Source organism: Perca fluviatilis, chromosome 20 (assembly GCF_010015445.1).
Source record: "Perca fluviatilis chromosome 20, GENO_Pfluv_1.0, whole genome shotgun sequence".
Lineage (NCBI taxonomy): Eukaryota > Metazoa > Chordata > Actinopteri > Perciformes > Percidae > Perca > Perca fluviatilis.
In genome coordinates, this window is record NC_053131.1 from 11669169 (window position 1) to 11694233 (window position 25065).

The 25065-nt window shown below is 40.2% G+C and overlaps 2 protein-coding genes across 17 annotated transcripts in view; both read right to left on the bottom strand.

Moving 5' to 3' along the window:
* The window catches only part of stxbp5b (syntaxin binding protein 5b (tomosyn)), a 39350-nt gene extending 25749 nt beyond the window's left edge, over nucleotides 1-13601 (bottom strand). For 11 of the 16 annotated variants that reach the window (XM_039785689.1, XM_039785688.1, XM_039785682.1 and 8 more), the window contains exons 1-7: nucleotides 13107-13600; nucleotides 11501-11598; nucleotides 6531-6612; nucleotides 5250-5350; nucleotides 3521-3655; nucleotides 1577-1640; nucleotides 100-183 (exon numbers count right to left, since the gene is read on the bottom strand). In XM_039785689.1, the coding sequence (XP_039641623.1) occupies nucleotides 100-183; nucleotides 1577-1640; nucleotides 3521-3655; nucleotides 5250-5350; nucleotides 6531-6612; nucleotides 11501-11598; nucleotides 13107-13250 (708 nt within the window). In that variant the 5' untranslated portion in view covers nucleotides 13251-13600. Of the gene's footprint in view, nucleotides 1-99; nucleotides 184-1576; nucleotides 1641-3520; nucleotides 3656-5249; nucleotides 5351-6530; nucleotides 6613-11500; nucleotides 11599-13106 lie in introns of all 16 variants that reach the window. The other 5 variants (XM_039785679.1, XM_039785678.1, XM_039785676.1 and 2 more) reach the window with 1 other exon arrangement.
* Nucleotides 13602-17916: 4315 nt separating this feature from the next.
* rab32b (RAB32b, member RAS oncogene family) lies at nucleotides 17917-23949 on the bottom strand. The gene is made up of 3 exons (XM_039786934.1): nucleotides 23708-23949; nucleotides 21167-21444; nucleotides 17917-18512 (listed from the first exon to the last, which is right to left on the bottom strand). Exons 1-3 carry the CDS (start codon nucleotides 23919-23921, stop codon nucleotides 18348-18350), a joined length of 657 nt encoding a protein of 218 aa, XP_039642868.1. The 5' UTR covers nucleotides 23922-23949; the 3' UTR covers nucleotides 17917-18347.
* Between the last annotated feature and the right edge of the window lie 1116 nt (nucleotides 23950-25065).

The window sequence follows — 25065 nt, forward strand, 5'->3', positions numbered from 1 at the left end:
ACAGGGCCAAACATGTTGCTGGCACAACAGTGAGAAAACCATGAAAAAACTACTGGAGTACCCTCGCAAGAACTGAGTGGAAAGAAAAGAATACCTTACCTCATCATAATTGTAGCGGTAGTCAGCTTTTTTGCACTTCAAATCCCACAACACCACAACCCCACATTCAAATCCAATCAGAAGCTGCAATAACAAGAGAAGCAAAGCACAGCTCAGCTGAGAAACAACATTCTGCACATATATAACTCAGCCTGGAGTTAACACCACAACAATATTTTACTCATAATTTCTCAATCATTCCTAGAATGTTTTCTTGAAAAAAAAAAGTATGTAATTTGGTACCAATTATAGAAGAAACAGACAAACTCCTTACACATAGTAAGTAACGACTCATTAATGACTTAGGCTGGCTACACACTGCCTGCGTGGCGTGAGCGTGGCGTTTCTGTTGCGTGTCAGCTGCGTGGATTTTTCTGTCTTTACACACCAGAAACGTGTCTGACGCGGCGCTGCTGCTGCTAGTCTTGTCTGTACACCTGGATGTTTCCCATTGATAAAATGAAATACCATGTTAAACATAAATATATACTGATTTGATTACAGCAAAGACAACGTCGGCAGTATTGACGGCAAAATAGGCTACAGAATATCTCGTTCTGTATTGACAGGTGCAATATTAGAAAATAGATTTTCTTTTGTAATTACATTTATATCTGCATTTATATCAAAGCCTAGAGACTTTCAAACATCAACATGTCATTTATTAATATGTATTTGTGTCTAAATGACATATAAACATCTTTTCCTATTCTATTTCTGAGACGTGCGTGTCACGCAGGCAGTGTGTAAGCTCTAACCTGTTAACATGGGAGCCAAAATAAAAACGGACACGCCACGCAGCTGACACGCTCACGCCACGCAGCCAGTGTGTAGCCGGCCTTACTATGTACATTTTCACCTTTATCAGACCAGCTGATAGTATAGAGGCAGTCCCCATTATTAAACAATTATTGATTGATAAATACTTTTTGATATTAAAAGCGGATGCTCAAGTAAATAACATAAAAAATATCTTTCAAAAACATTCAAATAAGCTGCATCCACCTGTTGCATTCAGTCATTAATGGGCATTTGACAAATTAAAAAGTATTTTATGAACACTATAGGGCGTGCTTATGGTCATTGCCACATCCCTCACTTAGAAGACTACTGAAGCCACTGGATCTCTCAGTATCTCCATCTCTTCTGCCAGGATTTAGTCTGTGTAACATTGTGGAAGGTTATCTGTAAACGATTAGTCTCGCGAGACACCTTTTCTCTCAGATTTTGAGACGGAAACCTGAAGTTTACCATTGACATTTTAAATAGCTGTACAATGTTCTGCTATCATTCTCCATTGTTGCTGCACAAGCTGTATTGACATTGTGTCGTCTGCGCTGCAGCAGTTATCCCCACGGAAAAAAAGAAAAGTACACCACCAAAAAAAAAAAAAAAAAAGGCGCAGTTTTGTTTGAGGTTTTTAGGGTAAAAAGTTATTTCTGTTCCACAGGCTATGCAGTGGTCAACTATCAGTTACCTTTCCTTCATCCATGGGGTTATCACTGATGTGCACAACAGGCCCTGGGTGTGTTTTGGTGGATCTGTGCAAGTTTTAGGGACAGAAGAGAAACAAGAAGACACAGAGACAGTGTGTGTAAATTCAAGAATATCTGTGTTCTGCAGATTGACATGATGTACACTTAATTAAAGTAAAATATATCTGATAAATGGTGTCTGAAATGTACTGTTTGTAGCTTTCAGAGGGAGAGAAAGATATGAAGGCAATTAGGAAGACATGCAAAAGTAAAAAAAAAAAAAAAAAAAGAAGAATAAAAGCCAGATCTTTGGTTGTGCACAAAGAAACAGAGCAAGGATATCTGATTAAAATGTGCATCAGTGCACAGGAGAGAGAGACATGACATATGAGAGACAAATAGAGGGAGAGAAAAAAAAAAAAAAAAAAGAGAGAGAGAGAGAGAGAGAAGGGTCACATGAGGGTCTATGAGAGATTATAGTGTGTGGAGACAGCATCACCGTGGCAACCGAGCAAGGGGCACTGAGGAAGCGTAGGCCTGGCCTAAAGAAAGTGTTGCTGCCTCTGAATGTGGTCTGGCTCCAGTGGCTAATGATCTCATTGCTGCTGATGAGTCGATACAGTCAGAGATGTAGCAGTGAATAAAAGGAAGGGACGGACTGCAATATGAACTCCAGACTGTAATCACCGCATGATACACCATCAATATAAAAAGGACTGCTTGAATATATAAGGAGCACAAAATATCACTGTCTTGAAAATAACTATTTAAATGTAATATCTCCCACATAGATTTTAACTGACTGAAGGAGTTTGAGTGGGCTCACTTTCCACCACAATACTAAATATGATCATTAAGAACACAGGCGGTTTCTGGCCACTGCAGGACGCCTAGAATGACAATCCACAAGTCTGCAGGGACGACGAACTACGAAACGCAAAGTGCGTTGAAAAGACATTTCGATGAGAGATCAGACAACTTCTTCTACAAGGAAATGACTGGATATTATGTATTATTATTATTATAATATTCACACCACAGCCAAGTGCTCTTTTCTTTAATCATTTTCACAGTCAGACACACACACACACACACACATACACAGGTTTGTGGCACTATCTTTGTGGGGACCTGTCATTGACCTAATGCATTCCCTAGCCCCTTACCCTAACCTTAACCATCACAACTAAATGCCTAACCTTAACCCTTACCCTCACCTTAACCTAATTCTATCCCTAATCCTACAACAAGTCTTAACCCTCAAACAACCCTTTAAACTTGTGGGGTCCAGCATTTTGGCCCCATAAAGCTGTTGGGACCCCACAAGTATACTGGACTCCCGGTTTTTGGACCCCACGAATATAGTTAAACAAGGCCACACACACACAAACACACAAACACACACACAAACACACACACACACACTTCAGTGCTAGTTCATGCACAGAATCAAGAACTTTATTACTATTATAACCAAGACATTTAAAAGTTACTACTCAGTGTGTTTTGTGAACCCTGCAGGGAATGCAGTACAACATTTATCGATGCACAAGATGTGATGTAACATTCTTGTGATCCTTAAAGTGGGTGTTTACACGGGGGAGTGGGTGACACAGGGTAAGTCAATGGGGTTATTTAGTGGGCACTTGATGTTCCTTCTTCTTCTTCAACAGATGTTCTGGTAAATCAGTCAACACCTCCAGAAGTCTCAACAGCAAGTTCTGGCATGGCAAATTAACCACCTCCATTCCGCCCTCACACTGATCAGGGCTGCAGTATTCTAAGCTTACAGGACACGCTGTATCTGCGAGCACATTTCTTTGCGTTTCAGAGTTTCCTGGTCGAGTGTCAACTCACACAATTGCACAAGGAAGATACGCAAACGGTCAGAGAGTAAAGGAGAAGAAAAAAAAAAAAAAAAAGACAGTTGTGCAAAACAGACTCACAGTTCGATGGCTTTGTTCCACATGATGACGTAGCCTGAGAGAGTGAAGGACTCCACGTTGACAATGTGGATGTTTCCTCTTTCCGTGCCGATGTAAAGCCACTTGCTCTGGAAGGGCAGGTGGCAGTATGTGATTCTGCAAGAGGAGAACAGGATCCATCACAACCAGGCTTTTCATGATCTCACGACTCGATCCCGACAAAGAGTCACCGCTGTCCCTAATCACGCTGCTCCTACTGGAAGGAGTAGCGAGTGACTAAGATTTAATTACAAAGGCCTTGCTCTGTGACACACTAATGAAGCCAGACTAAATATAGATCAATGGGGAGATACAGCGGAGTAAACGCTGCCGTCTTTTCTCAAGTGGTAGGAAGAAACATTCAGTCTTACACCACATTTACAGAGTTAAATGGACCGGGCGGTTGTTAACTGTTCAGTGTGCTCGAATGTTTATCTGTATCGACACAGCATGCGCGCCCCACACGCACGCGCACGCACACACGCACACACACACACACACACACACACACACACACACACACACACACACACACACACACACACACACACACACACACACACACACACACACACACACACACACACACACGACCTCCCAGGGGATATTTCATGCGATTTCTTTTGACTAAACTTGAATGACAAATGTTTTCTTGCCTTGTCTTTCTATATTATAAAAATTGATTAACCTAAAGTTTTCAGAAATGAAAGCTTCATGAACAGCTGCCTGCTGCTCCTGGAAACAGGGTTGATGAGAGCAGAATCTGCAGGCCAGAAAACAAAAACAGTGACCTAAAAAAGCACTGAGGAACTAAGGAGGCAACTGAAGAGTTGGGTAATACTTCCCTGTGGGTTCCTCCTTACACTTCGCGCGCGGCCATTTGATTCATTGTCAATATAAAAAAATATAGATTGAGGCTACTTTGAAGTTTGAAATTTTAAACTTTAAAAAGGTGTTTAGTTGTTCATTATCCAAATCTGTGTTGCCCGTTCACAAACTTGTCCTTTTCGTTATTTTTTTCTCCCCCAATTAATTTTAATTTTTTTTTTTTTTTTTTTTTTTTTTTTTTTTTTTTTTTGGTGGGGGGATGCTTTTTTTTTTTTTTTTTTCTTTTTTTAAATTTTTTAGTAGGGAAAAAGAAAAAACAACCCTTTTTTTTTTTTTTTTTTTTTTTTTTTCTTCTTTTTATCTCCTTTTCGGTGCGGGCTTGCGTCCCCGCGGGTTCGGGAAAAAGGAAAAAAAAAAAAAAAAAAAAAAAAAAAAAAACCCCCAAAAAAAAAAAAAAAAAAAAAAAAAAAAAAAGGGGGGGGGTACCGTAGCTGTAATACGTACTTTGAACTGCGTGGCGCGAGAGAGTCGATTGCTATCTCAACGCTAGATGGGAGAAATTCCTCCGCATTGGACCTTTAATAAGAAAACGGCCAACAAATAATGGTCAATGGATGGATTAGAGTAGAAAAACTTTCACAGCCACACATAAAATTCCCAGAAATGTCACGAGTATTTTTACCTTGACCTCATGAACCGCAAGACGACACGGGCGCATTATTTTATTTTTTCGAAGAGTGATGGCAACGACGCTGCTAATTATGCACAGAGAAGCATGTGGCCAGCTGTGAGGACTGTTTCCAAATTGTGCTCACACTTTACAGAGTGACAAATGCAGCATCACTGCAAACAGAGAAGCAGAAAGAAGGAGGAGTTACTGTACCTCTCCCTGTTGAATTTGAGAGAATGCAGGATCGCAGGGATTTTTTGCCTCAGGTTCCACAGGTGGATGCTGTCATCAGCTAAGGCACTCACTAGCGCCCCCTGTGGGGAGGGTCAGAAACAGGCAGGTGCTGGCTGTTTAATATGGTTGTATCATTAGTACACAATTATCAGGGCATTATAGACTAGCAATACTGCTTAATCAGAGTGTTGGCTTAAAGCACAGTTCACGCAACTAGAGGATATTCATGGCCTACTAGCAGTGGTGGAACGTAACTAAATACGTTCACTCCAGTACTGTACTTAAGTACAAATTTGAGGTACTTTCTGCACACAAAACACATGTAGTTTATAAAATATGTTTAATTATAAATTAAACTATCACAACATTGTAACAGCCTACAAGTCCAGCTGAAATGATTCACAGATTAAACACCTAGTTGATTGACAGAACTGTTTGGATCATTTCCAGTTTCTAAAATGTGAGGATTTTTCTACATTGAGTACTTTTAATTTTAATACTTTAAGTACATTTTCCTGATGATACTTACATACTTTTACTTAAGTACCATTTTCAATGCAGGACTTGTTTTACAGTGTGGCGTTAGTACTTTTACGTAAGTAAGTAAGTAAGTAAAGGATCTGAAAACTTCTTCCACTACTGCCTACTAGTCTACGTCAACGTTTCATTTTATGGGATTGTTCAGGGGGCTGCTGGAGGTTCCGCCAGATGTCCCTCATTTTTCACCTTCTGCTTTCTTTGTGTTGGAATTTTCAACTCCGGTGGATTTATGAGGACTATGGTTAACCTTTTCTCAGATCTCTGCAGGGTAAATCCGCACAGCTAGCTAGACTATCTGTCCAATCTGAGTTTTCTGTTGCACGACTAAAACGACTTTTAAAACGTACACGTTTCTCCAAAACAAATTCCTTCCCGAGGCTATTTTGGTTTTAAAGAAATGCCAATAAACCAGAGCACGTTTTTCTCCCATCCCGGAATGCTGTGTGGACTAGCCAGACCCTCCTCCGCAGCGCTGTGGAGGAAGGTCTGACAATGCCAGACTAATGGCCTACAAACATGGAATAAGCACCAGTGCCTGTGACAGATACAGGAGACAGTGGACAGACCTGTAGTGAATGGGTGAGGAGAAGGTGCTTATTGTATGTTTAAATGTATAGCCTATAATTTGTAATTTGTAAAACCTTAAATAAAGCTCTTTAAAAAAAAAAAAAAGAGAAGGTGGAGAGAAAGCCAAACAAGGAACAGGTAATGACAACAAACCTCGTTGATCAGGAACTGGAGCTGGATGACTGCCGCACCGCTCTCATGCTGACAGTAGCACTCCACACCCGCACGGCCAAAGCTAAATGTCAGCTCAGTCAAGGAAAACTGGACAAAAAAAGCCAGTCAAACAAAAAGTAGATTATATGATATAGTAATGTTGAACAATGTGTTTGAATAAGTACTTTCTTAAATCATTTCCAGCCTTCAGTAGGTTTTTTTTTTTTTTTATAACAAAAGTACACAAAATGTTTCCCAAGCTCTTCGTTCTTTTTTTTAACTAACTATAATTTGGCTTTTTTATTCATCATTTGCATGCCTAAACAGGCACTGGCAAGAACATGAAGCATAACAAACTAGTGAGTCACAAATAAAATCAGTGGGCCCCGTCTGCCTTAATTTCTTCACATGCGTCAGCCAGTATGACGGCAGCATGATAAACTTAACCCTCACCTCTCTCTATCAGACTGTTTAGTTCAGGTCAGAGAATTGCTGCCTGCTAAATCTGGGCATTCAAAAACAGCCGGGCCACCCATCAGGCAACAGACAATGTCAGGCCTAAATATGAACTGTGTGTGAACTAAAAGTGGAACTGAAATGATTGCATGTATGGCAAAAGGGAGAATGTGGCCACAGTGGAGCAGCACCAGGTAGGCACTAGGACTGTACTGCATCCCACAAACACTTCCAAATACATTTTTTTTATTTCACAAGCGGCACAGAAATGAGGAGCATAATGAGGAAAAAGCGTGTCTATTTCAAACAGCCTGTAATCACTTTCACAGACATATAGTATGTGCACCAATCATGCACACCAGCACAAAAGAAAGGGAAGCAGCACGAGATCTAATCATGGGGAGAATCTCCAGACAGAGACAAATTGGCCACAACTCCTAATGTGATCAGGGCATTGTCCTGCTATGCCCTGCAGTGCCCTGCTATACCCTGTAACGCCCTGCAGTGCCCTGCTATACCCTGCTATACCCTGTAACGCCCTGCAGTGCCCTGCTATACCCTGTAACGCCCTGCAGTGCCCTGCTATACCCTGTAACGCCCTGCAGTGCCCTGCTATACCCTGTAATACCCTGCAGTGCCCTGTAATGCCCTGCAGTGCCCTGCTATGCGCTGCAGTATTCTGCTACGTCCTGCTATACCCTGTAATGCCCTGCAGTGCCCTGCTATGCGCTGCAGTATTCTGCTATGTCCTGCTATACCCTGTAACACCCTACAGTGCCCTGCAGTGCCCTGCTACGTCCTGCTATGCCCTGCAGTGCCCTGCTATACCCTGTAACGCCCTACAGTGCCCTGCTACGTCCTGCTATGCCCTGCAGTGCCCTGCTATACCCTGTAACGCCCTACAGTGCCCTGCAGTGCCCTGCTACGTCCTGCAGTGCCCTGCTATACCCTGTAACGCACTGCAGTGCCCTGCTACGCCATGAACTACTACAAATACTATTTCTAGTCATAGTTCCATTATCTTTATTGTGACTATTATTGCCACTGTTCACCACACCCCCAGACACCGCCTACCAAGAGCCTGGGTCTGCCTGAGGTTTCTCCCTAGAAGGAAGTTTTCCTCACCACCCGAGGTTTCTCCCTAAAAGGAAGTTTTTCCTCGCCACTGTCGCACTAAATGCTTGCTCTTGGGGAAATTACTGGAATTGTTGGGTCTTTTGTTGGGTAAATTATAGAGTGTGGTCTAGACCTACACTTTCTGTAAAGTGTCTTGAGATAAGTCTTGTTATGATTTGATAGTATAAATAAAATTGAACTGAATTAAAATTGATCATGCCGAAGAAAAGCTCCAAAGACGGACAGTTGTGTGCACCACCTGAGTCTGTTTTGAGCTGACACAGCATAATGTCTGAAGAGGATTAAGCAAACTGTGATCAAACAATCCCTCAGTGCCTTGAACAAACTAAGGTGGGGTTACAGGAGACGGTTTCAGGACAGGCTGAACAGTGGGGCATCACTTGTGCAGAAGGATGGAGGCAAACAGACTTTTAGACTTTGAGCGGGCGCCAGTCGAAGGCTGTTGCCAACTAAACTCATATTCAACCTGTGACCTTTCTGTCCAGTTTTAGCTCCTGGCCCCCGACGTTCTGTACATTTGTCAGAATTATTAATGGATATCATGTCTCTACAGGTCCACAATGGAGGAGGAAGAGTCATTAAGTCGGTTTCATAGCCTCTGGTCATGCATAAATGAGAACAGAGCAGTAGTCTAAAGAGCACAAATGTTAATATGGAACACTGTGTTTTCATATTTCTAACATCACGTAGAATCACTTCAACAGCCTTGTAACTGGTAACTCAAGTGTTGTTACTGTTTATTTTCTGTGCGCATTAACATTAACTTATTAACGTATGAACATGTACAGGTGTCTGAACGGATTCTGATGCAATGTAGCTTAATGGTGTGACTTTCTAGGCTAGCAGGAAATTAAGATTGTATCACTGTGGTGAGCAAGTAGAGCATTCTGTTGGTATTTCCTTCCACGCTAGATGATCAAAACTATTATACTACTGCTATGATCATGTATGTACGCCACAGGTACAAACTATATGGTCTGTCAACTGAGAATGTTTTAGACTACACTACCCTTTTCCCTTCTTTGCTTTATTTTATCAGCAGAACATATGCTTCTAGGATTGTGTGAACACAGGAAGCTGAGTCACACCAGTCAACTGTGACTTAGTATGATATCTTGCTTTGAGGGGAAACAAAATGTTCAGATAATAGCTCCTGTCATCATCTTTTGGTCATGCGATGATTCAACTGATTTGCAGTTTTATGTGAAATCATTCCTTTAGAGCAGAAACTCATAAATAACTGAATATCTTTGGGTTTTTGGGCTATTGGTTGGACGTAACACAATAGACCAATTTGGGGAAATTGTAAAATTGTTTTTTTCTAATATTTTATATCAAACGATTAATCTAGAAAATAATCTGCAGATTAGTCAAAACCGCTTTACATTCCATGTGTCACATGCAATATTTATCATGAATTTGTACTACTATTTACTGTCTTTTGAGTTCTTTATATTTGAGAAAATTACTGCATTGCATTTTTTACTTATCATACCGGTAACATGACTTCACCGGCCCCCCCAACCCACCCCTCTTGAACATCAACACTTCCCCATTGGGTAAACCAACGTGGTTCACCACAGCATTTCAGCATCAGACAGTTTTCATGCCTATTCACCTGATAATCATCAAGACAGGAAGTTATCTTAATCGTGCGAGCTGACGAATGAAGAAAGACAAACTGTTCTTTGCGGCCTTAAAGCCTTCTTAAAGTCTAGGTTTTGGCATTGTAGAAACCAAAAGAAGAGGAAGCTACAGGCTAGCGGGCTGATCGTTTTCAGCATTTCTGCAATGGAAGCTGACCTAAACAAGCTTCTGACTTCTCGCATGACAAGTCATTCGCAAGAGTATTCTGAACAAAAACACAATGTTGTGAAATATTTCAACCATTTTGCACAAACTAGAACTTTTCCCCTGTGTGTGTTCCTATAAGTTCAACAAATTTACTGCCTCCATTGCCACGTGGGTCAAATTCTATTTTGAATTGCCGTTTTACTTTGGCTCCAACAACAAACACAGAGCTGCTCTGTTTTGTAGTGGTCAAAATGTAAAAGCACGTATATTAGAAGGAGCAGGGGATGGTCTACAGTAACACACTGATTAAAACACTGTGGTACAGACAGATCTTGTAAAAACAGACATTTATTGCTTGTAGACACGTCATTGAGCTTATGTCTACTGAGCTGTGGCAGTGTTTCCAAACTCCGGGGGCAATGAGGTGGATCGATACAGCCTGTCTTTTGATAAATGGACCTATTGCCTGAATGACAGTAATCCCATCAGCTCCACCTTGCACATTAGGACAACATGGAAGCAGTGTGTGCCCTCTGGGAGTTACCCTGTAAACACAATGCTCTCTTAATCTGTGGATAAAGACGCGGACGGAGCCACTACGAATGAAAATCTCAATAAAGCAGATGGGCCTCACACGCAAGATATCAGCACAAAGGGAAACACGAATATACAGGAATACTGTAGGCCAACCCTGAAGGCAAGTTGTAAACAGCATAACCTGGACATGACCAGAATATCACATTGCAGTGTTTAATAGTCTGGAATCCAGGGTCGGTTTTGTTGCTGTGACTCATGGAAGTTGCTTCGTTAGCTGTAAAAACAAATTTATATCCTTGAATACAAACACAAACACAAAACTGACTCCCAGCTGCCCGAGGGGGCCACATAGCACTGTAGCAGCTTGATTGTGTGTGTGTGTGTGTGTGTGTGTGTGTGTGTGTGTGTGTGTGTGTGTGTGTGTGTGTGTGTGTGTGTGTGTGTTGTGCAAGTCCAGTGATGTTTACAGCACATATGAAGTGACATCCTGGCACAGACTGGGCAGCACAGTTGATGAGGTTGGCTCCTCGGCATATGGCAGAGGAGCTGTTCATGCTACTGCAGAGATGCCACTAATGAGCCTGGGTGCTCCAGGAGAAGGAGGCTGCTGTTGCTGGCTGCACAGAAACACATCCTAGCTAGTGTCTACCTCTGAGCTCTGCACTTAGCTCGGTGCACTTTGGATTTTTATTTTTGTTTTGTTGGATGACAGGAGGCAAAGACAGGTCACTTAATCTATAAATTCCCCAGACTTTGTGAAATGCTGAAGAGTGACTTGGTCATATGACATTTGCAAAAAGGATGTCAGGAAGTTAGACATTGGTCTGGTGTGTGTTGTAATGTTTGTGCAAGTGTGTGTGTGTGTGTGTGTGTGTGTGTGTGTGTGTGTGTGTGTGTGTGTGTGTGTGTGTGTGTGTGTGTGTGTGTGTGTGTGTGTGTGTGTGTGTGTGTGCACAAGGGAGTGGAGGATGTTGAAAATTCACTGGAATCATCCAAGCTTTACTTTCCTTGTGTGGCTCTCGGAAGGAAAAACAAAAGAAGGATACAGCCTCAAAGCTCCACTCTGAGTCCCGACGGCCAAGATTTTCTGGACGGGGTCAAAAGCCATGGAGGATGGTTGATATGGGAAGCCATGGCGCACAGTCTGCAGGAAAGAGCAGAATTTATATAAGACCTAGAGTCAGCTAATCAATCATCTGCTACACAGTCAAACTGGCTTTACTTGAAAAAAAAAAAAAAACATTACCATAATCTCCTAGAAATGTAATCCATTTAATGTGGAAAATTAGTCTTATTCATCAAAATAAATGAGATAAAGCATAAACATTAGTGCAAATTGGGACTGGAATATGTTTCTGATATCAGCCTGATATGTGTGCAGGCTCAATCCTGTAAAACAGCAGTAATAAATTCATTTTATCCATCCTAAGGCTCACATTTTCAGCCTTGGGGTGCACTTCACTGCCAGGATCTTGCAGTCCACCAGCCACCAAAAATGTTATCCTCATCAGGCATCTATAACTCAATTGTTTCACGTCACAAACCTTCCCCAGCCATTCATAAGCTCCATGCAGCTTGCAGCAGTATTACGTAACAGGTAATGCCTTGGCCCTGTAACCTAGGGACCTGACCCGGGCTGCTCCCAGCCGGGGCAGGAGCAGGTGGGCTGGCTCTCCAATATGTGCAACACAATCCACGCAGGCAAAGCCTTTCCAGACAGATCTAACGGGCTAGATTATTAAACCATGCGTGATTAAAAATGAGTTTGGGAAAAAATCATGTGTGTTGGCCAGTGAGGCTAGGATTTAAAAAGGATAGGGCGGTTCACTTTTCTTTTTTTTTAAAGTCTGCTTTAAAACATGTTTACAGAAAGAGTTGGTTGCTGTAATCAGTCCTCCTGTCTACACTGGCCCTCAAGAGCTGTTAGTGATAAGGGGGACAAATTGACAGTCCTGTGCAGTGTAAATGCATGCAAAAGTTATAGCTGAACTAAAAGACCAATTGAGTAGGTATCTACCAAAGTCTTTTTAGTACAAATAGGAAATGTTATACTAAAAGGACTGTAGCACTGAAATTTATCCACTTAATTTGTCAAACTCAGATTGAACTCTTGAGCTAAACTCCAATTTATTTTTACACAATGTGGATTTTGTCCTCCATATGAAGGGTTCTTCTTCGCGCCAGTGGGGACGGGAGGCAGCCAGCTGTCAATGTGCATGCGAGTGTTATATTAAGATATACTTGAAAGAAATGTGAACTTATTGTTTAATGGTCTTCCCTTCTTAGTCAATCTGCCGAGAGCTGATTAGGTTAGCTAGGTAACTTACATTAAAGAGGAGAAACGGTGACTTGAGGCGACGATTCAGTGCAACGCAAACAGCCACGGTGCTATGACAGACAGCCTGCATACTGTACAACCATGGGCACAGCCAAGCACGGCAGTCAATAACAAGATAAATTCCCTATTAATGTGTCCAGTTATAACTTGTACTTGTATAGCTATATAGACTACATTTCTGGTTTTAAGTGCGTATACGCTCGTGTCATTTTCATTCCAATGAACAGTGCTGATAAGAGAGTCACGCCGCTGTCATCTGACAGTCAGTGTGCAGAAACAGTCCGTTAATGTAAGCTGCTATTAACCTAACCCACCTTGCAAAGCTGGAAATGCTCCGACTGGAGAGTCTCCTGGATAACATCGTTTTCCCTGGGAGTACCCGGCTGGGCAGTTGCGGAGGAGGAAGAAGAAGCCGCCGTCAAGCCGTCTAGCACCTTTCTAATGTTAAACTTCTTCATTTTACTCCGGTACAGACTCGACGGTTGAGAAAACAGATTAAGCGAGCTACCATAAATTGGATAGAGAGGGAGGTAGCTGCTAGCTAGTTAGCCGAAATAACGCACAGTTAATATATTTCTGTAGCTATACATCTCAAATGTTACGGAGGGTGTTGCCAGCGCACTCTCCAAAAGCACCCGAGTTACGAACATTGATTTAGCGAGTCCTTTCCGATATCAGTGTTAATCCGCCATTAAATGTTGCCAGCTTTGACGTTATTCGATCGGGATCAATCGTTTCCGTGAGCTGTTTCCCCGGTCTGGGCTCAGCGGGTAGCAAACTGGCTACGGAAACACAGTGAACTGCAGCGGGGATTGAGTCTGCGCTCTGCTGTCACCCGGATGCTGGGTCCGGCGTTACAGTGGACTCTGTGACCTCGATGGGATTTTGTTTAGCTAACAAACGTTTTAACCAGAAATGTGTTATGTATTTTGATTGCTGTTAACATAAGTGATGACTTCACAGGCCGTGTATTTTAATATCTTTTAGAAATCGTTACCTCGTTACCCAACATATGAGCTGCCAGTGGAGTACAGGTAGGCTACTTTTAATTGAGGTACTAGCCTAGATATCAATCTGGCTATTTATTAAAATGGACTGTCAAATGTGCTAAGACATAATGTTCATTCTGTCGAATGTAAAAAACAAAAACAAACGTGGCTGTCGAAATGGAAATAAAAAAAAAATTTTTAGCACCTTTGCAGTTGTAGTTGTGTATTTTAATGGAGAACTCCTTTTACCCACCTCTTATAGCTCGCAACAACTAAATAAATGAATAAAATAAAATAACTAATCTACACAGTCATTTTTATGAAAAGTACAAATACAAAAAGTAACATGAAAACCATGTCAGCAACCCTATATTCCCAAATATTTAGTGAAAATGTTCCCAAATGTTGTTGTTACTATGAATGTAACTGCACACTGTAGCAATATCCATTTGAAAACATTGAAATTAGGGAACCTAAGGATCACTTTCAGTTCGTTATGTGTGTGTTGCGTGGCCCCCTGCTGGCTGAAGGATCTTGAACGGCATGAATGCCTCAGGATGAAAAAGAAAGAGAAACCGATCCAGCTATCAATGTCTAAAAACTATCAAATAATAATGCAGGGGCAGTAAGGAAAACATGATGCCATAGATGTCGTTTAGAACCACTCAAATTGTGCTTTTTAAATCTCCCTGTGCATAATCCTCTTCACTGAAGAGCTTTCCCACAGAAATGTGATAGGAGGGTAGTCCTTTGGATCCAATCTATTGTGCGTGCATGGAAAATAGGCCGTATTTCCTCATTCCTCTTGTTCCCCAAGGAGGAAAAACGAGGTTATTTTACCTCCACAGAGAATTAGAAAACTAGAAAATTTGGTTATGAAAAGCAAAAAACCTGGTTAGATGATTACCTTTATGATCTGTCATTAAGGAGGCCCATATTTTTTAGTGGCTGAGATTTATCTACTGATTTTGTGCTTAATTTAGATGGCACTTTGTAAGGAATTAAGTAGCACTCCTTAAATCATACATCTGAAAAAGGCATTTGGAAGAGATGTAAGATAGTAGGCAACATGGTTACAGTGTTTTATAATGAAGTAGGCCTAAACCTACTTTTACTTAAGAAAAGTATCTGAGTACATCTTCCACCACTGCTAATAAACACATTTAAGGATTTAAAGTGCTCATATTATGCTCATGAAGTTACATCAGAATAGGTTTACATGGTTTAATTTTTTTTTAAAACACCATATTTTTGTTGTACTGTACATTGCTGCAGCTCCTCTTTTCACCCTGTGTGTTGAGCTCTCTGTTTTAGCTACAGAGTGAGACATCTCACTTCTGTTCCATCTTTGTTGGGAGTCTTACATGCGCAGTAGCTAGGTAAGGACTACTAGCCAGTCAGAAGCAGAGTATGAAGGAGTGCCACGCTAGCAGCTAGGCGAGCATTATAACGTGTGTTACAAAGTGACGCACGTTCGTCTCTGAAGTAAAGGCTGGACTACAATAGAGCTGTTTGGAGGTTTTCTGTTGGAGATGGTAAGTCCCTTTGGGGTGGACTTTGGGCTTTTTCACTTTGTAAACCTATAGCGTGCACAAAAAAGATATATAACACAATAAAGGAAAGGGAAAAAGACAAAAAGCATAATATGAGCATTTTAAGATGTACCATAATGCGTGCACAGCGATAAAACTCCATATTATTCATATTTCCTCACTCAGGTGCATCCTATAGCGTTCCTCAAGCACTTTAACTGTGTTTGCACATGCATGTTTTCTACACTAGATGGGGTATTCTACCAACATTCTACCACCCTGCAATCTGAAAGCATTTTGCTGTGGAGGGCTCTTTTTACAGCCAAAATTCAGCACCATGGACAGCAACATATGGATTCCTCCCCTGATTGGTTGCCTTGATGGTGCAGGATATGATCTGTTTTTAATAATTAGGTTAATTTACATCCTGGCATTTTTGCACAAACTAAGAAGTTGCCATTTTCATGCAAGAGGGACATCAAAGAGTCTGTTTGACATCCAGAATGTGTGCAGTATACCAGACTAGTATTTATGTTTGCTTTCCACAGACAGTGAATACTTAATTAACATAGGCCATCATAAACTGGGTCACTCAATCACAAGACACAATACAAGACTGGCAGAGGCACAGCAGAGATATATGTACTTCATCAACTTATTCACAAGTTTGACTAAATAGAATTTTTTAAGCAATCATGAATATATGAAGAAAGCTGCCAGCAAAAATGCTCACTGGAGGGTAGATAAAATAGGGCAATATTAATAATGCACAAGTAATGGGATCTGATTCAGAGTGTGTGACTCCCATTCAGACTGTCATATTTATAAACAACAAGTTCCGAAGCTGAGCTTTTGTGTCCGATGTGAAAAAGTATTGGGGCCAGCATCTTTGTTTGACTCCTGAATTCAGGTCTCTCGTATCTGGGACATAAATCCATAATTAGCAGTTGTGTTTTACTTCTTCTCTCACTTTCCCTTGGGCGCAATTGTCACACAAAGGTAAACTTCCTTCCTGGCTTTTATGTTGCAATTTACTTGATCAGCAAAGTGTATACATGCTGTTATAATAAAGCGGTATGAGGTTTTACATGAAGACCATTGCAAGGTTTAATAAAAGAACATGCACATGACAAACCTGCATAGGGCCTGAATTTGGACAAAAGCTACTGTGTTTAGGTACCCGCCGGCAGGATGTAGAACAGTTCCCTAGATGCACAGCAAGGACACTGAAAAGTAAAACTACAGCAGGACAGCAAAGAACAGATTGGTGTGCAAAAATAACCTGTGAAATACACAACATGTCAGTGAGCATAAAGGACAAGGTTTCACGCTCCTCAAATATCTACAAGAAGATGCAATGAGACATATCATTAAATGCATTAAAAGCATCCAATTGTTTTCAGCATGAAGATTTATATGATACTGATTTACAAAAAGGAAAATGAATCCCCTTGAAATTGATTAAAATGTGAAGGGACGCTGCTTCATTAGAGTACAAAAAACTAAAAAGCATTTACTGACAGAGCGACATGATTAAAGACAGGACGAATGAACTGATAGACGCCACTCTTCTTCAAGGTCATGGAGTGGAAAAAAGTACCCTACCCTCGCAAATGTATGTGGACAGAGGAGTCTACTTTTGGCAATATAGGGCATCACACATAGACATATCAATCCTATTAAGACAGACCTCGAAGTGGCCGGTGAGCTCAGTTGGTAGAGCAGGTGCACATGTGCAGAGGTTTATTCCTCGATGCAGAAGGTCCAGGATTCAAATCTGACCTGTGATGGTTTTCCTGCATGTCTTCCCTTTTCATATATCTCTGTTTTCCTGTCCAATAAAGGCAGAAATGCCCCCCCCCAAAAAAAATAAAAATAAAATAAAAACATAGACCTCAAACACATTTGGCTGGATTCACTATTGTTGCACCTTACTCAATGAATAAACTGTATAGCACCTTGTTACTTTACAGATTAAGATTGCACATACAAAACCTATGATGAATTTATTAAACTACCCATGATGAGTACATTTTGTGTACAATACTTCTGCCATTTTGTTTAAGTTAAATTGTTTTGTATGTTTGTATTGCTACTTTTACTTAAGGATGTGAATAATACTTCTTCCACCACTACTGGTGGTCAATAAAATACTCTTTTCTTTTATCAGCAGTCATTGCTGTAAGTGCTTGATGCTCTGTCTGAGAATGTCTTTCCCTCTCTGTATCTCTGTCTATCTCTGCATCAACAAATCTTACAAATGCATCAATCTAAACATTCAGTCATGTCATGGTTGACTTCCTATTATAGAAAAAAAAAACATATATTTGTTGTGATGATGTGAATGATGATTAGATACAGCATAAGTGCTCTGCTCCCTCCAGCTCTCTGGGCGGTATGTAGCATCTTTTCCTCCCTCCATCAAAATCAGGTCATGCTGATATGCTTTTCTCTGCTATTGGCCATATCAAGCCTGGCTGCGATGCTTATGCACGGGTCTTAGCCATCATCTCACTGTGAAGTGATTAACATTTAATTATATGCATGTGTTGCATAACAGGCAAGTAACACTCAGAGCTGAGATTGAATAGGTTGTCATTTAATGAGAAATGTTCAATAGCTTTAAACAACATTTTAAAAATCTTTTTGTCTTGCTGTTTTTGTTGTTTGGGAAAATGGCAGTTGTGACCGTTTCACAGTTTTAGGTCAATCACCAGCAAGTCTTAGTTGCACGGTGAGTGTCACAGACTTTTCCCAGCAGGACGTATGTCATGCTGATCACTTTATTAGCCTGTCGGTATCAGTGGATCATCAGAGAAATTAGCTCAATCGTCTCCACAGAGGTGTTTATGAGGCAGTCCACACATTACTGAAAAAACCTGGCGAGGCAGAAACGTGCATGTAAAGTTACTGGCTATTATGTAACACAATCTCAAATAGCTTCTATGCAGTGGCTGTGGATTCATGACATGGTATCAAAAACAGGTCTAGTTAGAGCGTTTAACCAGTAGCTGCAGTTGTTTGGCTCTCTGCCTCAGAGCCGTGGTCTCCAGCAGCACAATGACTGGCTCTGACTCTCCCCGGGAGCCTGGCTCACTTTGATCCTGTCCCAGCGGCGCTCTTCATTGGACAGGCCGGTGTCGCAGAGCATCATTTGCTTGACAAGGAAGACACCTGCCTCATCAATATTTATATTGTCCTATAAATGGTGAGGGGGGGAATATAATTTAGAACATTGTGTATGCATCCGTTGAGTTGAGTGTTTGGCTCGGTGTTTACACGTTTTATGAACAGGCTATATAGCTGCAGTGTTAAAGTTCACGCATACAGTATAGCGTAACCTCATGCATTCTAATTGTGAGCCACAAGAAGCTTTGCTCAGGCAGAAGAGAGCCTCAGCAATGGAAACTAAAATTTGTCATACAAAAAATGTAAAATACAAACACCATCAAACAGGCAAATTAATACATCAATAATTCAGTTTTAGTAAGTCAGTCAGCTAAGAGAGTATGTCAATATTGGTCCTTTTACTCAGTGACATTGAGAAAATACAGTCTTAGTTGTTCAAAACAGCCAGACAAGAGTGTGACCTCACGCATATTAATGAATTCACTAGCACATGTTACTGCAAGAATATGTAACTAGATACTTTGTCCTTAAGGACATTTATACTGTGTCCTGTGTTGCTGTTTGTCCCCTGAAAACTTTTGACTTTTGACAAAATTGGTGATTTTTTTCGGATAAAGTGAAGAGTCGAGTATTGTTTTCTCTTCGGGCTATATTAACCATTAAAACCCATTAAAAAATGAAGAAAAAAAATGCATTGCAACAATTGGTTATTTTTCTTAGCTAACGAGAAGTTGATATTTTGGAGATACATGATTTTCTCAGCTAAAACATAGTGTAACAGTAGCACAGGTAAAGAAGGGTCATAAAGTCAGAGAAGTGACTCAGTAGTGTCAGTTATACAGTAATATAATCATAAGCTACTGGTCATACCAGACCCAGTAAGACTGTAGACACAAAACCTCTGAGGGTATTAAATTGAGCAAGTGTACTTATTCTTGCTAATTTATTTAACTTTCTGAAACTTTATATTGTTTCATTTTCTTACATAGTCTCACTTTAAATCATTAGCAATAGGCTAATGAAAGGAAATCTATTATAATCTATCTATTTGTAATGATAACCGTTCCTCATCTTACTGTGTTATTGGTTACTTGGCGTAACCAAATACAGTAATGAAGGTGTTAAAGTTAGATTTAAATAAGTAATAATAGAGGACCTTCCTTGGTTAATATTTTGCTTAAGTGGTGCATGATTAACTTAAATTTTTTTAAATGACCAAAGACAAGTAATACGTTGTGAACCTGGGGTTTTAAGGGGCCTTTATGGGTATGGGATCATGGACAGTTTCCCATGATGTTGTTGGTAATCCAGTCTTGACCCTGGTGGTGTTTCAGAAATCAGGTTTAGTGAAAACTCTGAGTTTGTTAACCCTGAGATGAGGGAAACTCTGGGTTTTATGTTTCAGAAAGGGAGGTAACTTCACCTCAGAGTAGCCTATAAAACGTTTTATTTCTCAAAACATGGCATTTCCTTTTGTCTACGATCCCGTTGATGAAGAAGCTGCTTTACTTTACAGAGAGTTAAACATAGGCTACGTCGGGAGATGATATTGAAGCCCAGACATATTTAATTTTCAGATAACTTCCTATTGGAGCGTTATCGTTTTTCTTCCCAGTATCAACTAACGTCACTCATCTATGCTCTTACATCCCAGCCGATTATCGCATTTCTTTTTTTTTGCAAACAGCATTTGTCTTTACAACATTGGTGTTGCGGAGCATTTTAGTAAAGCCACTGTAGCAACGCGCCGTCAGAAGAGTGTGACTCGCTCTGAAACGTGTTTTAAACATTTTTAAAAGGGGTTCCACAGTAGGCTATTGCAGGTGAATGATGTAAACCCTTTGAAATAAAAGATTATGGATTATAATTCTGATAATGATGGTGCTGCAGCCTCAGAATGGGATTAGTAGGACTAGGACTTTTTCGCCCGCAGGATTGCACCTAAATGAAATAGATTATAGGCAAGGCAAGGCAGCTTTATTTGTATAGCACATTTCAGCAACAGGGCAATTCAAAGTGCTTTACATAAAACCTTAAAGAGCAGTTATCGAGTGTCATACAGTGTCATCAATGCAACTTCAGTATAACAAATGAACAGTTATTTAAAGAAAGGCAACATCAAATACCATTCACGAGTAATGTTAGGCTATACTTATGATTAAAAATGATATGCACTATATTGGAAGATACGCATTTACTCTAGCAGCAATTTTCTCCCACGCAAATTCTCTCTCTTTTGCAGCAGCCGCTGTTTTGCTTCTTTTTTTTTTTTACTCGCTGTATGTGCGCATGAGTATTTCCGCCGACCCGTTTGTTTGTGGTTGTTACCATGGTGAATCGTAGTCTCATGGCTCCATTCATGCTGCCTTTTTATTGTGGTGGTGCACGCGCTTGAACCTACTCTGAGTTGATTGAACCAACTCATATCAGCTGTTCTGGAACTGAAAACTCAGAGTTTCCCATCTCAGGGTAAATCAACTCAGACATCAGGGTTAGACTCAGAGTTTGTTAAACCTTCTACCTGAAATACCACCCCTATGATGAAATGTGTTTACTAAAGTCATCCTGATAAAAGAAAAAAAACTGAAAAAGGGGAATATTTGGTGCCTCATATCCTATTCAGGCTTTACTCAGCCGATAATGCCTCTGAGAAACGTTTGCATATTTTCTAACTGCCACTGTACACAGATTTTCTTCTCCTAAAATAACTTAAATACAACACACCTTTGCAGATGTCTCAAACCAGCCCATGAAGCTGTTGTCTTTACAGAAGCTGTCCAGCGAGGACACCAAGTCTCTGTCCCTTCCTGTCATGTCACATTTGTTGGCCAGCAGGACGGCAGGGACCGGACGTCCGCTGTCGAGACAGACTTTGCTATCCAGGTCCTGCTTCCACTCTGAGGCAGCCTCCAAGGTGGAGCTGTTTGTAATGTCAAAGACCACTACTGCTCCCATCGCCTCTTTGTAGAACACTCTGGACATCTTCTTAAACCTCTCCTGGCCTTGAGGGAAGAGAAAATAAATCTGTGTGATTTATGCTTGACCACAGCTTGTGCTCAAATCCAAGAGTGAAGATGAATTCATTTTCCCCAGATTTGCTGTTATTATTTGGCAAAGGCTTACAGTTTTTTTATTTATTTGAATTTAAAGTTGGCTCAGAACCAGTCAGTGATGCTACTGTTTGTTTATCATGCGTGATTTGAATTACGGATTGTCTATTTGCAACCCTGGTACGAATAGCCTCGGCTACACAGCTGAGCTATTCACACCCTGTGACGTGACAACAAAAACACGTTGCTCACGTGCACCGAAATCATGGCGGACGTTCATCTTCCATGACCGCAGCAACTGGCATATTAGGAAAGTTTTGTCTCTAAAGTTTATAACAATTTAATTTCTAGCAGAAAATGGATACTACAGTTGCACTTTCTGTCTTCAGTGAAAGCATACAACCGTTAGTTTGTTAGGTAGTACCATAGACTGTTACAGTCTATGGGTAGTACCGATAGTAGCCTACCTATTTTTTGTATACAGTGTGGTTACCTAGCAACCGAGGCTTGAAGACACCAAGTGGTAAACAGTTGTATGACTTCCAGTAAGGACTGCTAGGTGAGTGGTTAGAACACTGACCTTTGGTCTGGGAGCTTGGAGTTTGATTCCCCGGTGAGGTGATCTTGTTTTTTTCATTTTGGATTGGATAATTTGCATGCAATTGCGCAAGTCAGGGCCCGCGGATGCAAAAAAATTTTGCAGGGTGGTAGGGGAAGACTCATGAATATGCCTGCTCTGGTTGGGTTGGTTAGGTTTAGGCAAGAGGAGTGGGATTGGTTATGGTTAGGGTAAGAATGTCAGGGCGATAATATTCCAAAAAGGTGTAATACATGAGTAGTATGGATAACTGTGTGTAAATATAGGCCAAGGTACTGTAAATGCACAGGGGTGCAAATAGCATACATTGATATTTGTACCAGATAGAATAGCATTAATTTCTAATTGCACCAGGGTACGAATAGCATTAATTTCTAATTGCACCAGGGTACGAATAGCATTAATTTCTAATTGCACCAGGGTACGAATAGCATTCATTTCTAATTGCACCAGGGTACGAATAGCACTTCTAATTGCACCAGGGTACAAATTACACTGGTAATTGTACCAGGGGTGCAAATAGCCTCACCCTTTGAATTATCATATCAAATTGGACTGTAACAACAAAGGTTATGTAACAAATGAAAGACTAACAGTAGTTTTCTGAAATAAAATGGTATATTTACATGGCCACTGGTAGGATAAGATTAAAATAAATAATAGAATTCTAATAAGAAAAAGACAGCAAATTTCCAGTCACTAAAAATACTGTGAAATTATTTAACATTTATAGTCAAATCCCAGCATGATTTATTATTGGTTGAGGGTAATATATTGGTTGAGGCATATAGGACTTTTGTAATTTAGACAAAGATAAACTTTCAACAAAGACTGCGCTGCAATAGGTGTGGAGAGGTTGTAATTCTTTAGCTAACTGCCTTCATAACCCCCCCCCCCATCTATCTATCTATCTATCTATCTATCATTTACCTACAGTCCATTATAGGCTAGCAGGCTAGCTCATAGCATAGGAATTAAATATGTCTGTTTTGCTGGGAGTCTGCCTGTCAGTCTACTTATGTGTATATTGAAATCAATATTATACATAAATTCTAAATTGAATAGATTTAAATATTACATTTAAAGTTAGCTAAGGTAACCACCAATTCACATAAATTCTAAGTCTAACTGTCAAACGCGGTGATGGCAGTTGATGCAACTCTGCTAAGCTAACGTTAGTTAGCATTAGCCGGGATTTTGTTCTCCATTTTAGCTAGCCTAGCTACTAACGTTACCCATTTAATGTTTTATGTTATATGTTATATTCAATTTTATGTGGATTAACAAATACATTTACCAAGATACAGTATCAGTTTATTGAAAATGGTTTCAACTACAGAGAACACTTTTAGTAACTAATAAATTAATTTGTTTTAGCTTTAACGTTACCGTTAGCTAAGCTAGCCAAGACGATCCCACGGTTAAACTAGCTAGCTAGCTTTCATTTGACACAGCTGCTTCAGCTGCCTAGCCACAGTGCAGTTACCTTTGTCTTTAGCTTCGCTTTGTAGTTGTAACGTTACTGCAGATTTTACAGTTTTCACAGAAATTGCACATTTTTATGGCATAACCATAATTTTCTATGGTAAAAAGGGACTTCGTAATCTTGAAACTCACCTGTAATGTCCCAAAGCTGAAGCCTCACCACTGTCTTTGCATCCCATTCAATAGTTTTTAGAGCAAAGTCAACTCCAATAGATGCTTTGTATCTTTCATCAAAGCGTTTATTCACATACCGCAAGACAATGCTGCTTTTCCCAACACTTAGATCCCCAATGACTAAAACTTTAAACAGCTTTTCTGTACATGGTGTCACTGAACGTACTGCCATGTTGTGGTCGTTTAGCCCATAAACATACAGCAAAGGTCTTACATAATCCGCACTTTACTGCAGATGTCTCAACCCTACACTTTTTCTTTACGACTACTTCTTAGTGTTCCTGTTTTGAAGTTCTTCCTCCAAACCAAAGCCATAACTCCTTGACCTTTGATTTAAAACATGGTGCTGGAGTAGGAAAGGCCAATACTACAGTCAGCTAATGTTTCACCATGAAAAACAGGAGACAAAAGCATAAAAAATATTTAATTTACTCCAATCGAACAAGTTTTCTTTTAAATGCTCTACAGTAGCCTACATATTTGTTCAAACTGGCAGACTTAGTTTAAATACTGTGTGTATATATCAGGCTGCAGGTAGCTCATTCAGAATATTATTAATGGTAACAGAAGCACTTCATCACATTATACGGTTTTGATAGGCTCTTAATACTTAGGAAATAGATTGGCTGTACATAACCAAACACACAGGCATACACAGCTAATTCGTTTTTTTAATACTGTAATGCATATAGATATCGTCTGAATATCAAAATATGATTCACAATTCATACATTCACAAAACATATGTATGTTGTTTATTTTATACATAAATCTATGTAGTTATGAAATCAGATGTCTAATTATAAAAAAATACAAATTTTAAACTACGGTAGTTTTAACTTTCATTTCAAGACCATAGAAATGAGATAAATGTACAAAAGAAAAGAACAAAATCTTAGTGAAAATGTGGCACTTGAACTTGTTCTCTGCTACATTCGGTGCACTTGCTTGGCATACCGTATCAAAAAAAAAAATTCACAGATAATTGCTTGTTTTTTTCCAACAAGAAATCATGTCGACATTTAAAATTTCGTCAAAGAAGAACATTTTTATTCTGCTCTACCAGCTTAAAGCAAAAATTGGACAGTTTGGGAAATGTGCTTTCTTGCCAAAATGTTATGTCATAACAAGATTGATACCACTCTCATGTATTGTACACCTTATATGAAGCTACCATCAGTAGTTAGCATAGCTTAGCATGAAGACTGGAAACGGGAAAACAGTTTTAAACATGTGGTTAACGTTGTTCTTATTCTGAACTTTTTGGTTGTTGACTTTTGGTTTCACACAGGACACGAACATCGGTCTCGTGGGTG

Excerpts from the sequence above, each read along its gene's own strand:
- rab32b (XM_039786934.1), bottom strand. The coding sequence starts at position 23,921 with ATGGCAGTACGTTCAGTGACACCATGTACAGAAAAGCTGTTTAAAGTT. Across the intron at positions 21,445-23,707 it reads TCAGCTTTGGGACATTACAG|GCCAGGAGAGGTTTAAGAAG; the intron begins GTGAGTTTCAAG and ends TCTTCCCTCAAG. Across the intron at positions 18,513-21,166 it reads GGTTTGAGACATCTGCAAAG|GACAATATAAATATTGATGA; the intron begins GTGTGTTGTATT and ends CACCATTTATAG.